This window comes from Nerophis lumbriciformis, linkage group LG24 (assembly GCF_033978685.3).
Source record: "Nerophis lumbriciformis linkage group LG24, RoL_Nlum_v2.1, whole genome shotgun sequence".
In the NCBI taxonomy this organism is placed as follows: domain Eukaryota; kingdom Metazoa; phylum Chordata; class Actinopteri; order Syngnathiformes; family Syngnathidae; genus Nerophis; species Nerophis lumbriciformis.
Genome location: NC_084571.2, coordinates 8,637,501 through 8,651,069, shown reverse-complemented (window position 1 = coordinate 8,651,069; position 13,569 = coordinate 8,637,501). Strand labels below are relative to the sequence as shown.

Here is a 13,569-nt window from a genome sequence, read left to right as displayed (position 1 = left end):
GTAAGCATGCTATTTGTTGTATGTTTTTGTTTTGTTTTGTCAATTAACAGGTATGCAACTCATAATAATATATTTTGGTACTTAATGCATGCTAACGTTAGCACGCTAGCATTTGTAACTCATTTTGTAGATATACTTATGTTAAAGTTAGCATTTTAGCATGCTAAAATTACCATACTACATTTTTATGTCGATTTAGCGGAGTCATATATGTTGGTACTCTACTAATGCACAGTAAGCATGCTATTGTTGGTATGTTAGCATCTTACTCTTAGTAGGATAGCTCTTTTGGGGGTGAGGGGGGGTTCAATTAAGCAGGTACACACCTCATAGTAATATATTTTGGCACTTAATGCATGCTAACATTAGCATGCTAGCATTTTTAACTCATTTTGCAGATATACTCATGTTGAAGTTAGCATTTTACCATGCTAGCTTTTTATGTCGATTTAGCAGAGTCATATATGTTGGTACTCTACTAATGCACAGAAGCATGCTATTGTTTGTATGCTAGCACCTTACTGTTAGCATGCTAGCATTTTTTGGGGTCAATTTAGCAGAGTCATATATTTTGGTAGTTTACTAATGTGCAGTAAGCATGCTATTGTTGGTATGTTAGCATCTTACTTTTAGCAGGCTAGCTTTTTGGGGGGTCAATTAAGAAGGTATACATCTCAGAGTAATATATTTTGGTACTTAATGCATGCTAATGTCAGCATGCTAGTATTTTTAACTAATTTTGCAGATATACTCCTATTGAAGTTAGCATGTTAGCATGCGAAAATTACCATACTACATTTTTATGTTGACTTAGCAGAGTCATACATACTTTACTAATGTGCAGTAAGCATGCTATAGTTTGTATGTTAGCATATTACTGTTAGCATGCTAGCTTTTTGGGGGGGTCAATTTAGCAGGTAATACACCCCAGAGTCATATATTTTGGTAGTTTACTCCTGCGCAGTAAGCATGCTATTGTTGGTACTGTTAGCAGGCTAGCTTTTTTTTTGGGGGGGGGGGGGTCAATTAAGCAGGTATACACCTCATAGTAATATATGTAGGTACTTAATGCATGCGAATGTTAGCATGCTAGCATTTTTAACTCATTTTGCAGACATACTCCTTTTGAAGTTAGCATGCGAAAATTACCATACTACATTTTTATGTCGACTGAGCAGAGTCCTACATACTTTACTATTGCGCAGTAAGCATGCTATTGTTTGTATGTTAGCACATTACTGTTAGCATGCTAGCTTTTTGGGGGGTCAATTTAGCAGGTATATACCCCAGAGTCATATATTTTGGTAGTTTACTCCTGCGCAGTAAGCATGCTATTGTTGGTACTGTTAGCAGGCTAACTTTTTTTTGTGTGTGTGTGTGTGTGTGTGTGTGTGGGGGGGGGGGGGGGGGGGGGGGGTCAATTAAGCAGGTATACACCTCATAGTAATATATTTAGGTACTTAATGCATGCTAATATTAGCATGCTAGGATTTTTAACTCATTTTGCAGATATACTCCTTTTGAAGTTAGCATGTTAGCATGCGGAAATGACCATACTACATTTTTATGTCGACTTAGCAGAGTCATACATACTTTACTAATGCGCAGTAAGCATGCTATTGTTTGTATGTTAGCACCTTACTGTTAGCATGCTAGCATTTTTTGGGGTCAATTTAGCAGAGTCATATCTTTTGGTAGTTTACTAATGCGCAGTAAGCATGCTATTGTTGGTATGTTAGCATCTTACTGTTAGTAGGCTAGCTTTTTGGGGGGTCAATTTAGCAGGTATATACCCCAGAGTCATATATTTTGGTAGTTTACTCCTGCGCAGTAAGCATGCTATTGTTGGTACTGTTAGCAGGCTAACTTTTTTTTGTGTGTGTGTGTGTGTGGGGGGGCGGGGGGGGGGGGTCAATTAAGCAGGTATACACCTCATAGTAATATATTTAGGTACTTAATGCATGCTAATATTAGCATGCTAGGATTTTTAACTCATTTTGCAGATATACTCCTTTTGAAGTTAGCATGTTAGCATGCGGAAATTACCATACTACATTTTTATGTCGACTTAGCAGAGTCACACATACTTTACTAATGCGCAGTAAGCATGCTATTGTTTGTATGTTAGCACCTTACTGTTAGCATGCTAGCATTTTTTGGGGTCAATTTAGCAGAGTCATATCTTTTGGTAGTTTACTAATGCGCAGTAAGCATGCTATTGTTGGTATGTTAGCATCTTACTGTTAGTAGGCTAGCTTTTTTTTGGGTCAATTAAGCAGGTATACACCTCATCGTAATACATTTTGGTACTTAATGCATGCTAACATTAGCATGCTAGCATTTTGAATTAATTTTGTAGGTATACTCATTTTGAAGTTAGCATTTTAGCATGCTAAAATGACCATACTAGATTTTTATGTCGATTTAACAGAGTCATATATACTTTACTAATGCCCAGTAAGCATGCTATTGGTTGTATGTTAGCACTTTACTGGTAGCATGCTAGCTTTTTTAGCTAAATTTGCTAGTATACACCTACCTACGAGTTATATGTTTTGTTAGCACGGCGAGTGTGTTAGCATGTCAGTTTGGCTTTGGCTTGTCAGCAGTCACAGTTTCTACAGAAATGACATTTTCTAGCCCATTCAAATAGAGAATACAATATTAATACTGTACTGGTTAGGAAAGTAAAACGTAGAAAAAAGGGACCCCGCATCCTTTAGTCTGTGGCCCTCAGTGTTTTAAAGTGTCAGGTAGAAGATTTGAAACTAGGAAAACTAAATTGTGGTGCAGATGACCATTGTTTATTATTCATGTTTTAGTGTAGGATACATCTCCGAGGTACATGTGATGAAGTAGTGATGATAACATGATGAATGTGTTTGTTCCAGAAACTTCTGCCCAGTTCCTGGCAGCGTGAAAGCAGCTGTTGCAATATTCCGTCCCCATGAGACGTCCTGCACGCTCTCCAGCAGTCCAGGAGTCCAGCGTCTTCCACGAAGTGTTGGCGGCGTGCGAGGTCATGTGAAAATGTTCCTCTGGTTGCTCACCAGCGTGGTCTGGCTCTCCCGCCGGCGCTCCTTCCTCCTCTCCAGCCGCACCCTCCAGCACACGGCGCTGGCCGCCAGCAGCGCCAGTCCGGCCGAGAGCAGCACCAGTCCCAGGTAGGAGATGGTGGAGCCGTGCGAGTTGAAGCCGTACGCCACCGCCGTCACCACCACGCCGGCGATCAGCACCACCACGCCAAAAGGGACGGTGCAGCGGTAGCAGGACAGCTCGGCGCCGCCCGTGGCCGCCGCCAGCTGCACCTCGTTGACCAGCGGGATGCTGACCGTCGTCCCGGGCAGCGCCGCGCCGGGCTTCTCCGCGCTCGCTGGCGTCTTCATGGCGTCCTGACTGGCGTCTCCTGGCATGGCACGGTTAGCTTAGCGTCTCAGCCTGTCTGTGAGGAGAATGAAAGGTTTAGCGACCTCCGCTCGCATTTCTGCTGAAGGTCTGCAAAGACTTCTGACGCTCAAGTGCCGTGGCGAAGCCCTGATACAGTGGCCAATTTAACGTGGCCTGCCATATCATTTAAAATAGCCTGCTATATAATTGAAAGTGGCCTCACACAAAATTTAAGTGGCCCGCCACACCATTAAAAGTGGCCTGTCACATCATTTAATGTAGCCTGCCATATCATTGAAAGTGACCTCACACATAATTTAAGGTGGCCCGCCACATCATTGAAGGTGACCTCCCCCATATTATTTAATGTGGCGCCACTACCTTTTATTTGGCCTTCCATACCATTTAAAATTAAAATACTTAAAGGGGAACATTATCACAATTTCAGAATTGTTAAAACCATTAAAAATCAGTTCCCAGTGGCTTATTATATTTTTCGAAGTTTTTTTCAAAATTTTACCCATCATGCAATATCCCTAAAAAAAGCTTCAAAGTGTCTGATTTTAACCACCCGTCCATTTTCCTGTGACGTCACATAGTGAAGCCAACACAAACAAACATGGCGGAAAGAACAGCAAGCTATAGCGACATTAGCTCGGATTTCAGCGGCTTAAGCGATTCAACAGATTACGAATGTATTGAAACGGATGGTTGTAGTGTGGAGGCAGATAGCGAAAACGAAATTGAAGAAACTGAAGCTATTGAGCCACATCGGTTTGAACCGTATGCAAGCGAAACCGACGAAAACGACACGACGGCCAGCGACACGGGAGAAAGCGAGGACGAATTCGGCGATCGCCTTCTAACCAACGATTGGTATGTGTTTGTTTGGCATTAAAGGAAACTAACAACTATGAACTAGGTTTACAGCATATGAAATACATTTGGCAACAACATGCACTTTGAGAGTGCAGACAGCCCAATTTTCATCAATTAATATATTCTGTAGACATACCCTCATGTCAGCAGGCCAGGGAAGCTAGGGTCGATATTCTTCTCTTGATCATGTTCGGGACGGTGTGAGCCAAGACATCCAGGGGGTTTAGCTCGCTCGTCTGTGGGAACAAACTGCTGCCATTGCTTGCCGTGCTAGCGAGGTCCTTTGTCCCTGAATTGCTCACACACTCGGGCAGATTCAATGGGGGTCTGGCGGCAGATTTCTTTGACTTTATCGTTGGAAATGCATCTGCTTTGAGTGTCGCAGGATATCCACACATTCTCGCCATCTTTGTCGTAGCATAGCTTTCGTCGGTAAAGTGTGCGGAACAAACGTCCAATTTCTTGCCACTTTCGCATCTTTGGGCCACTGGTGCAACTTGAATCCGTCCCTGTTCGTGTTGTTACACCCTCCGACAACACACCGACGAGGCATGATGTCTCCAAGGTACGGAAAACAGTCGAAAAAACGGAAAATAACAGAGCTGATTTGACTCGGTGTTTGAGAAAATGGCGGAATGCTTTCGAACACAACACATCAAACATAGACGTTGTGACGTCATCGCTCCGAGAGCGAATATTAGAAAGGCGTTTAATTCGCCAAAATTCACCCATTTAGAGTTCGGAAATCGGTTAAAAAAATATATGGTCTTTTTTCTGCAACATCAAGGTATATATTGACGCTTACATAGGTCTGGTGATAATGTTCCCCTTTAAATATCAGCTTGTCATCTTGACTTACGATTTCGAAGCAAGTTATCTTTCAACCTGTAAAACTAAATACTTGTTTTTTTTTAATACAAAAAAAAAAACAGTGGCCTATGCAAATTGTATAACTAGGCTATGATGTGTTTATATTTATATAGTCACTGTTAGAAGCGGCCCTCAAGGGCATCAATAATTCCGATGCGGCCCCTTAATAAAAAAAGAGTTAGACACCCTTGACCTAAGCCGTGACCCCAGTGCATGATGGGTAAGCCGTGTTAACACAGACTGCTCAAACATCCCCCATGTTCGACGCGCACGGAGGAACCCCGCAGATGTTTGTTGTCAGAATTCCCTCCGAGGCGCCGGAGCGAACCCGCGTCACCCCCCCGGCACATTCCGGGCCGCCTCCTGACTCAGGCGGAGCAGCAGCAGCGCGTCGGGAATGACGCAGGAGCCAGGCGGCCAGCACGAGCTGAGACATTCCCTGGAGAGCGCGGGATATGACATTACAGGCGCTCGCTCGCATCATGGCCGCCACACATCAGCGGGTGCGAGTCGTGCGCACGTGTGGGCTTTTTTTTTTTCATGGCTAACATTTCACCACACCTGAAAGTTGTTTTCCTCACCGACACTAAAACTTTCTTTTCTACTTCATCAACACAGAGCGCCTCCTTTAAAAGTACTGCAAATATCAGTTTTTCTAACGTGTGTATGCTCCCTTCCCTCATATATTTGCACCTTTTCTACATCAAACATAGTTAGTTTAAAAAGTCACTTTTTAAGAAAGCTTGTGTTGTGTAAAAATATGTGCCAAACAAAATATTATATCATTTTCCAGGCCTGTAGTGCGTTTAATCATCATTTATGCAGTACTACAATTGTATTCATGTCTATTTACACTAACTATTTTAAAGCAATTTTGGCACAAGACATTGCAACAACGTTGAGAACTTGTAGGATTAGGTCCTGACGTTGAGCAACTCAAACATAATGTTGAAACAACATGCTTTTTGATGACGTTGAATCAATGTTGGGTTCTGATGTTGATTTTACCATTGGAATGTGGTCATTTCCCAACCAATATTCTACAACACAAATACAACGTTGAAACAACATGCTTTTTGACGACGTTTAATCAATGTCAGGTTGTGACATAGATTTGACCATTGAAATTTGGTCATTTCCCAACCAATATTCTACTACACAAATACAACGTTGAAACAACATGCTTTTTATCAACATTTATTCAATGTCAGGTTTTAACGTTGATTTGACCATTGAATTTTGGTCATTTCCCAACCAATATTCTACAACACAAATACAACGTTGAAACAACATGCTTCTTATCAACGTTTAATCAATGTCAAGTTTTAACGTTGATTTGACCATTGAATTTTGGTCATTTCCCAATCAATATTCTACAACTCAAACAGAACATTGAAACAACATGCTTTTCATCGACATTTATTCAATGTCAGGTTTTAACGTTGATTTGAACATTGAATTTTGGTCATTTCCCAACCAATATTCTACAACTCAAACACAACATTGAAACAACATGCTTCTTATCGAATTTTTTCAATGTCAGACTGTGACATTGATTTGACCATTGAATTATGGTCATTTCCCAACCAATATTCTACAACACAAACATAACGTTGAAACAACATGCTTTTTATCAACGTTGAATCAATGTCAGGTTTGAACGTTGACTTGACCATTGAAATGTGGTCATTTCCCAATCAATATTCTACAACACAAACACAACATTGAAACAACATGCTTCTTATAAAATGTTTTCAATGTCAGGCTGTGACATTGATTTTACCATTGAATTATGGTCATTTCCCAATCAATTTTCTACAACACAAATACAACATTGAAACAACATGCTTTTTATCAACGTTTATTCAATGTTAGGTTGCGACGTTGATTTGACCATTGAAATTTGGTCATTTCCCAACCAATAGTCTACAAAGCAAATACAACAATGAAACAACATGCTTTTTATCAAAGTTTATTCAATGTCAGGTTTTAATGTTGATTTGACCATTGAATTTTGGTCATTTCCCAACCAATATTCTACAACACAAATACAACGTTGAAACAACATGCTTCTTATCAACGTTTAATCAATGTCAAGTTTTAACGTTGATTTGACCATTGAATTTTGGTCATTTCCCAATTAATATTCTACAACTCAAACAGAACATTGAAACAACATGCTTTTCATCGACATTTATTCAATGTCAGGTTTTAACGTTGATTTGAACATTGAATTTTGGTCATTTCCCAACCAATATTCTACAACTCAAACACAACATTGAAACAACATGCTTCTTATCGAATTTTTTCAATGTCAGGCTGTGACATTGATTTGACCATTGAATTATGGTAATTTCCCAACCAATATTCTACAACACAAACATAACGTTGAAACAACATGCTTTTTATCAACGTTGAATCAATGTCAGGTTTGAACGTTGACTTGACCATTGAAATGTGGTCATTTCCCAATCAATATTCTACAACACAAACACAACATTGAAACAACATGCTTCTTATGAAATGTTTTCAATGTCAGGCTGTGACATTGATTTTACCATTGAATTATGGCCATTTCCCAATCAATTTTCTACAACACAAATACAACATTGAAACAACATGCTTTTTATCAACGTTTATTCAATGTTAGGTTGCGACGTTGATTTGACCATTGAAATTTGGTCATTTCCCAACCAATAGTCTACAAAGCAAATACAACAATGAAACAACATGCTTTTTATCAAAGTTTATTCAATGTCAGGTTGCGACGTTGATTTGACCATTGAAATTCGGTCATTTCCCAACCAACAACGTGGATCCAACGTCTACCATGAATTTATTAACGTGGACCCCGACTTAAACAAGTTGAAAAACTTATTCGGGTGTTACCATTTAGTGGTCAATTGTACGGAATATGTACTGTACTGTGCAATCTAGTAATAAAAGTCTCAATCAATCAATCAATCAATCAAAAGACATCAACGTTGTCTCAATTTACAAATACAACTGTTTTGAAATGTTGTTTAGAACTCAGTTTTAAAAGACAGTTATAATCAATGTTGTATCAATGTTTTGTGCCTGCTGGGTAATGATTGGTTAATATTTGTGAGTTCACGATTTTATCTTCTAAAGGCAATTTTATTTAGAGCACAATTTGGCTTTCCACAAAATTACTAAATAATCATAATTCAAATTAAAATCATAAAATATAATTATCAAAAAACAATCATAATTCAAATTGAAATCAAATAGTTTATAAACTATTAAATGTGTGTGTTTTTTTTTTACAGTACTTCACGTGTGTGCACAGAAAGAAAGCAAAACCCGATCACCTGAAAGTGGTTTTCCATGTCGTCTGAGGTCCTTGGATGGAGAAAAATAAAATCTTCCTGCAAGTGAACGCAACTTGTGTGTTGAAAAGAGGTGAGTGTGACTTCCATTCATGACCACTCAGACTCCATCCATTGACTAGAAGATCCCGCAGCCTCGACTGGACGCACACTGTGCGCGTCAAGTCAAACCTGTTAACGCGGGACTCAAGTTCCGCTCCAGCATTACACAATAAGACCACTTTTAGTGCCAGAGAGCACTGCCAGACCAACACACCCGACATGCTTTTATTTTGAAGTTCAACTATAATATCCGTTTTAATTATTTAAAGCGACTGAAACACACCGGATTTTTTTATTATTAAGATACAATTTTTGGACCTGATAGACTTTAAAACAATTTGCCAAATCGCCAAATAATATTTTTATTATTACATAATTGCCTTTTTATTTGATTAATAGCAAACTGATGGAAGAATTGCTCTGCAATCAGAAGTCAAGGTGGCAAGTAGAATTAATTTCAAAAAAGGATTTCTATGGCAAAAAAGAGATTTATGATAGCATTTCATAATGATATTTATTTACAAAGAAGAACTGAGTTGCATGTATGTCAAAATTGAAACATGTGACAAATGGGATCATTTAAATTGGGGGTCAGCAACCTGCGGCCCTCGGCCGCATGAAGCTCTTTAGTGCCACCCTAGTGGCTCCCAGGAGCATTTTTTAAAAAGGATTGAAAATAGAAAAAGATGTAAAAAAATATATTTTTTGTTTTAGTATGTTTTTTTTTTTAGGACAAACATGACACAAACCTTCCCCATTGTTTGAAAGCCCAATATTTAATATGTTTGTGTGTATGCTTCACAGATGACAGTATTTTGTGAACATCGTTTTGTCCTACTAATATTGGCGGTTCTTGAACTCACCATAATGTGGACTGTGACGCAACAGTTTGTTTACGTGTAAAATCTTCCACTCCTTCTTTGTCTTAATTTGTCCACCAAACGTTTTATGTTGTATGTGAATGCACAAAGGTGCACTTTGTTGATGTTATTGACTTAAGCTAGCAGTATGTACATATTGCATCATTATGCCTCATTTGTAGCTATATTTGAGCTCATTTAATATCCTTTAATTTTATGCTCTTTGTACATAATTTAGTTTTGCATGTCAATACATTATCTGTATGTAATATTAGCTGCATTTCAGATTGTTGTTTGTGTGCCATGTTGTTCCAGACCACAGCAAACATTACCTAGCTTACCAAAAGATTGTAATAAATCTATTAAAAGAAGACAGCCTTAACTTGGACACACACTTCTATACCTTTGGCCATTAAAATCCAGTAATTTCCAGGAGTTATCTTATCTTCTGAGTAGCCTCTAATTTACTAATGGTTTCTAATGTTGTAAAAATGTGTAGAATAAATATTACATTTCAACATTTCTGTCAACAAAGATTTGCGTCAGCCTGCGACACATAGTCATTTTGATAGTAGGCTATTATAGCTAATATGGACACTTATGTAATTTTTTGCCTTCATTATAAGACGTATATACGGCTTTTAATTTTTTGCGGCTACAGACAGATTTGTTTTTTGTATTTTTGGTTCAATATGGCTCTTTCAACGTTTTGGGTTGCCGACCCCTGATTTAAATGAATACATGTTGAAATAATTACTTAAATGTGCTTTTAATTAATCATATTTGCAATTAAATACATCAATGTGTTATTATTAAATGCGTTATTTATTCATAAAAAGTACTTTAAAATACATACATATTTTTAATTATTGATAAAAAAAAATGTAAAGATGTATTTAATTATTTAATTAAGTAATCCATCCATCTTTTTTCGCTAATCCGAAATCGAGTGGCGGGGGCAGCAGCCTAAGCAGAGAAGCCCATGAGACTTCCCTCTCCCCAGCCACTGTGTCCAGCTCCTCCCGGAGGATCCCGAGACGTGTCCTGGGTTTTCCCGTGGCCTTCTACTTGTTGGACGTGTCCTAAACACCTCCCCCCACAGTTAAATAACAATTTAAAGATGTATTTCATGTACTTTTGTCCCATTTAGCCCTCCATATATTGACGCGATTCCAGGTTTTTGTGGGCAATTTAAAATGAGGTGGCGGGCCAGAGGTGGCCCCCAGGCCTTGAGTTTGACACCAGTGCTATATCTAATATCAAAAAGCTAGTTATAAGTATCCAAAGCAGGGGTACCCAAACTTTTTGATTTGGGGGCCGCATTGGGTTAAAAAGATTGGGCCGGGCTACATATATATAAATATATATATCTATATATGTATATATATATATGTATACATATATATATATATATATATATATGTGTGTATATATATGTATATGTATATATATATATGTGTGTATATATATATGTGTATATATATATATATGTAGAACTTGAATACACCTCACAGTGATGCTTGGACACGTCATCAGTGATAAACCCGGGGTCATAGGGTGTTTCGGGTCTTTAATCATCAGACACCCTCGCCCGGGCGACCCAGCCGGGGGTGATCAGACCCCGGCCTGTGTCCAAGTAGCGCACCACGGATCCCCCCTACGGATCCACAGCCACCGGGAGGCCTTTTCTGCGGCCTCTAGGATGTTCTTGGTGGCTTTTCTCGACTGCAGTCCTCTAATGCCAAGGAATCTGAACACACGCTGTAGTGAGTGACCAGCAAAACCCCTGCACCCAATTTCGACTGGTTCACAGCGGGCTCTCCAGCCGTTACTCCGACACTCTACAGTGAGCTCAGCGTATTTGGCCCTCTTACGCTCATTTGCTTCGTCAATTCGCTCCTCCCAGGGGACAGTCAGCTCCAGTAGCACCACTTGCTTGGTTGACTCCGATGTTAACACCATGTCTGGGTGGAGTGACGTGGTAGCGATATTGGCCGGGAACTTGAGTTGCCTTCCCAGGTCAACATGGAGCTGCCAGTCACGAGCCCTCCTGAGAAGTTGGGCTGACAGCTTGCCTTCTGTCCTGCTCTGATGAAGGTGATTGACTGCTTCGGGGCGGCCTGGGACTTGCTGTTTTGTATCGCTGCGCAGATAGAATCCGCCAGGGCTTTTAAAACTTGGTCGTGGCGCCAGCGATACCGCCCCTCCCCTAGTGCCTTTGGGCAACAGCTCAGGATGTGCTCCAAGGTGCCCCTCCTCTGGCACAGTTTGCACTCCGGAGTGTCTGCTAAGCCCCAGATGTGCAGGTTGGCGAGGCATGGGAGGACATCGTACACAGACTGTATGAGGAATTTTGTGCGCAGAGGTTCAGCTCTCCAGAGCTCTGCCCAGGTGAGTTTTCGAGGTTCTGCATGCTCCCACCTTGTCCACGCCCCTTGTTTGGACATGCTGACCATCCGGCAGCAACGTTCTTCCTCCACCTCTGCACGGATCTCCTCTTGGACCAGTTGGCGCTTCTCCTTGCCACGGGCCCGGTCCCAACGTGGCTTTGGAAAGCTGCCGAGGCCTGCCCTCCCCCTTGCCACAGTACCCAACAAGGTTTTGTGCTTCAGCCGCGCCTCTGCTCTGCTTACGGCTTCTTGTGCCTGCCACTTCCTCCCGGTCTTAACAACGATTCCTGCCGAGGCTACCTTGACATCTGCGGAGTCCCTGTACATCATTACCTCTCTGGAGCGGGTGACCTTGAATTCCTCCGACAGTCCCCTGAGAGGGAGCTGCAGCTTGGTGGAATGGCCATAAAGAGCAATGCTGCTTAAGGACCGAGGGAGCCCCAGCCATCTCTTTAGGAACTGGCTGATGGTCTTCTCTAGTACCTCAACCGTTGTCATTGGTACCTCGTAGATTAAAAGAGGCCAGAGTATTCTAGGCAAGACTCCGTGTTGGTACATCCAGGCTTTAAACTTTTCTGGGAGACCAGATTTGTCGATGGCTGTGAGCCATGAGGTCAGGTCGCTCTTTGTCTGCTGCAAAGCCACTGCGTCCTTCAGGGAGCTATCAAAGATCTTGCCCAGGCTCTTGACAGGTCTTTCGGTCACCGTTGGAATCAAGTAGCCTCCAACAGTAAAGCGGAAATGGTCGGCCACTTTACCTTTCTTTAGGACCAGAGACCTGGACTTTGCTGGCTTGAAGCTCATCTTTGCCCATGTGATGAGCCGTTCAAGCCCCTGGAGGAGCCACCTGCACCCAGGCACAGATGTGGTCATCACTGTCAAGTCATCCATAAAAGCTCTTATGGGGGGCTGCCGGGTCCCAGATCTTGATTTTGGCCCTCTGCATTCAACCTCCGCAGACTTGACAATCATGTTCATTGCCAAGGAGAAGAGTGACACTGAGATTGTACAACCAGTGATTATGCCCTTCTCCAGGCGGTGCCAGGCAGATGTTACTTGGCTTGAGGAGACTCTTGCTTCGAAGTTGTTGTAGTAGTCCATGATGAGGTTGCAGATCTTCCCAGGAACATGGTGTCTTGTCAGAGCTATTTCAACAAGTTTGTGCGGGATAGATCCGTAGGCGTTGGTTAAGTCAAGCCAGAGAGTTGCCAAATCTCCTTTGCTCTCCCTTTGCCTCCCGGATCAACTGTGTCACCACTCCTGTATGCTCCAGGCACCCAGGCACTCCAGGTACTCCCCCCTTCTGGACAGAGGTGTCTATGTAGGCGTTCTTCAAGAGGAACTCGGTAAGTCGTTGGGACAGGATCTTAAAGAAAATCTTGCTCTCAACGCTGAGCAGCGAGATTATACGAAACTGCTCGATGTTGCTGGAGTTCTCTTCCTTCGGGATCCAGACGCCTTCCGCGTATCTCCACTGGGCAGAGACTTTCCCTCTCCGCCAAATCATCTTCAAGATCTTCCACAGACGCTTGAGGAGCCGTGGACACTGCTTGTAGACCTTGTAGGGTACACCGCTGGGGCCGGGAACCGAACCAGATCTTGCAGCTTTCACAACTTCCTTAACCTCTGCCAAGGTGGGTTCATCACTGTTGAAATGGGACACTGGATCTGCTGGAGTCACCAGTGCCTCAGAAGGGCCAAGCTCTTGATCCCTTGAAAAGTCACTGAAGGTGGCATTGAGATGATGGTCAATCTCTTCTACAGGGCAAGCAAGGTGACCACTTCGCTTCT

General features: G+C 41.6%; 2 protein-coding genes across 2 annotated transcripts in view; one reads left to right on the top strand and one right to left on the bottom strand.

Annotated features, from left to right (window-relative positions):
* The window catches only part of pctp (phosphatidylcholine transfer protein), a 93,006-nt gene that overhangs the window by 57,510 nt on the left and 21,927 nt on the right, over positions 1–13,569 (top strand). The window contains exons 3-4 of the mRNA XM_061981463.2: positions 2,892–3,164; positions 8,427–8,559. The gene's annotated coding sequence lies outside the window, so the exon portion shown is untranslated. The remainder of the gene's footprint in view (positions 1–2,891; positions 3,165–8,426; positions 8,560–13,569) is intronic.
* Positions 2,783–8,662, bottom strand: tmem100a (transmembrane protein 100a). Its single transcript, XM_061981464.1, has 2 exons — positions 8,469–8,662; positions 2,783–3,442 (listed from the first exon to the last, which is right to left on the bottom strand). Exon 2 carries the CDS (start codon positions 3,411–3,413, stop codon positions 3,021–3,023), a length of 393 nt encoding a protein of 130 aa, XP_061837448.1. The 5' UTR covers positions 3,414–3,442; positions 8,469–8,662; the 3' UTR covers positions 2,783–3,020.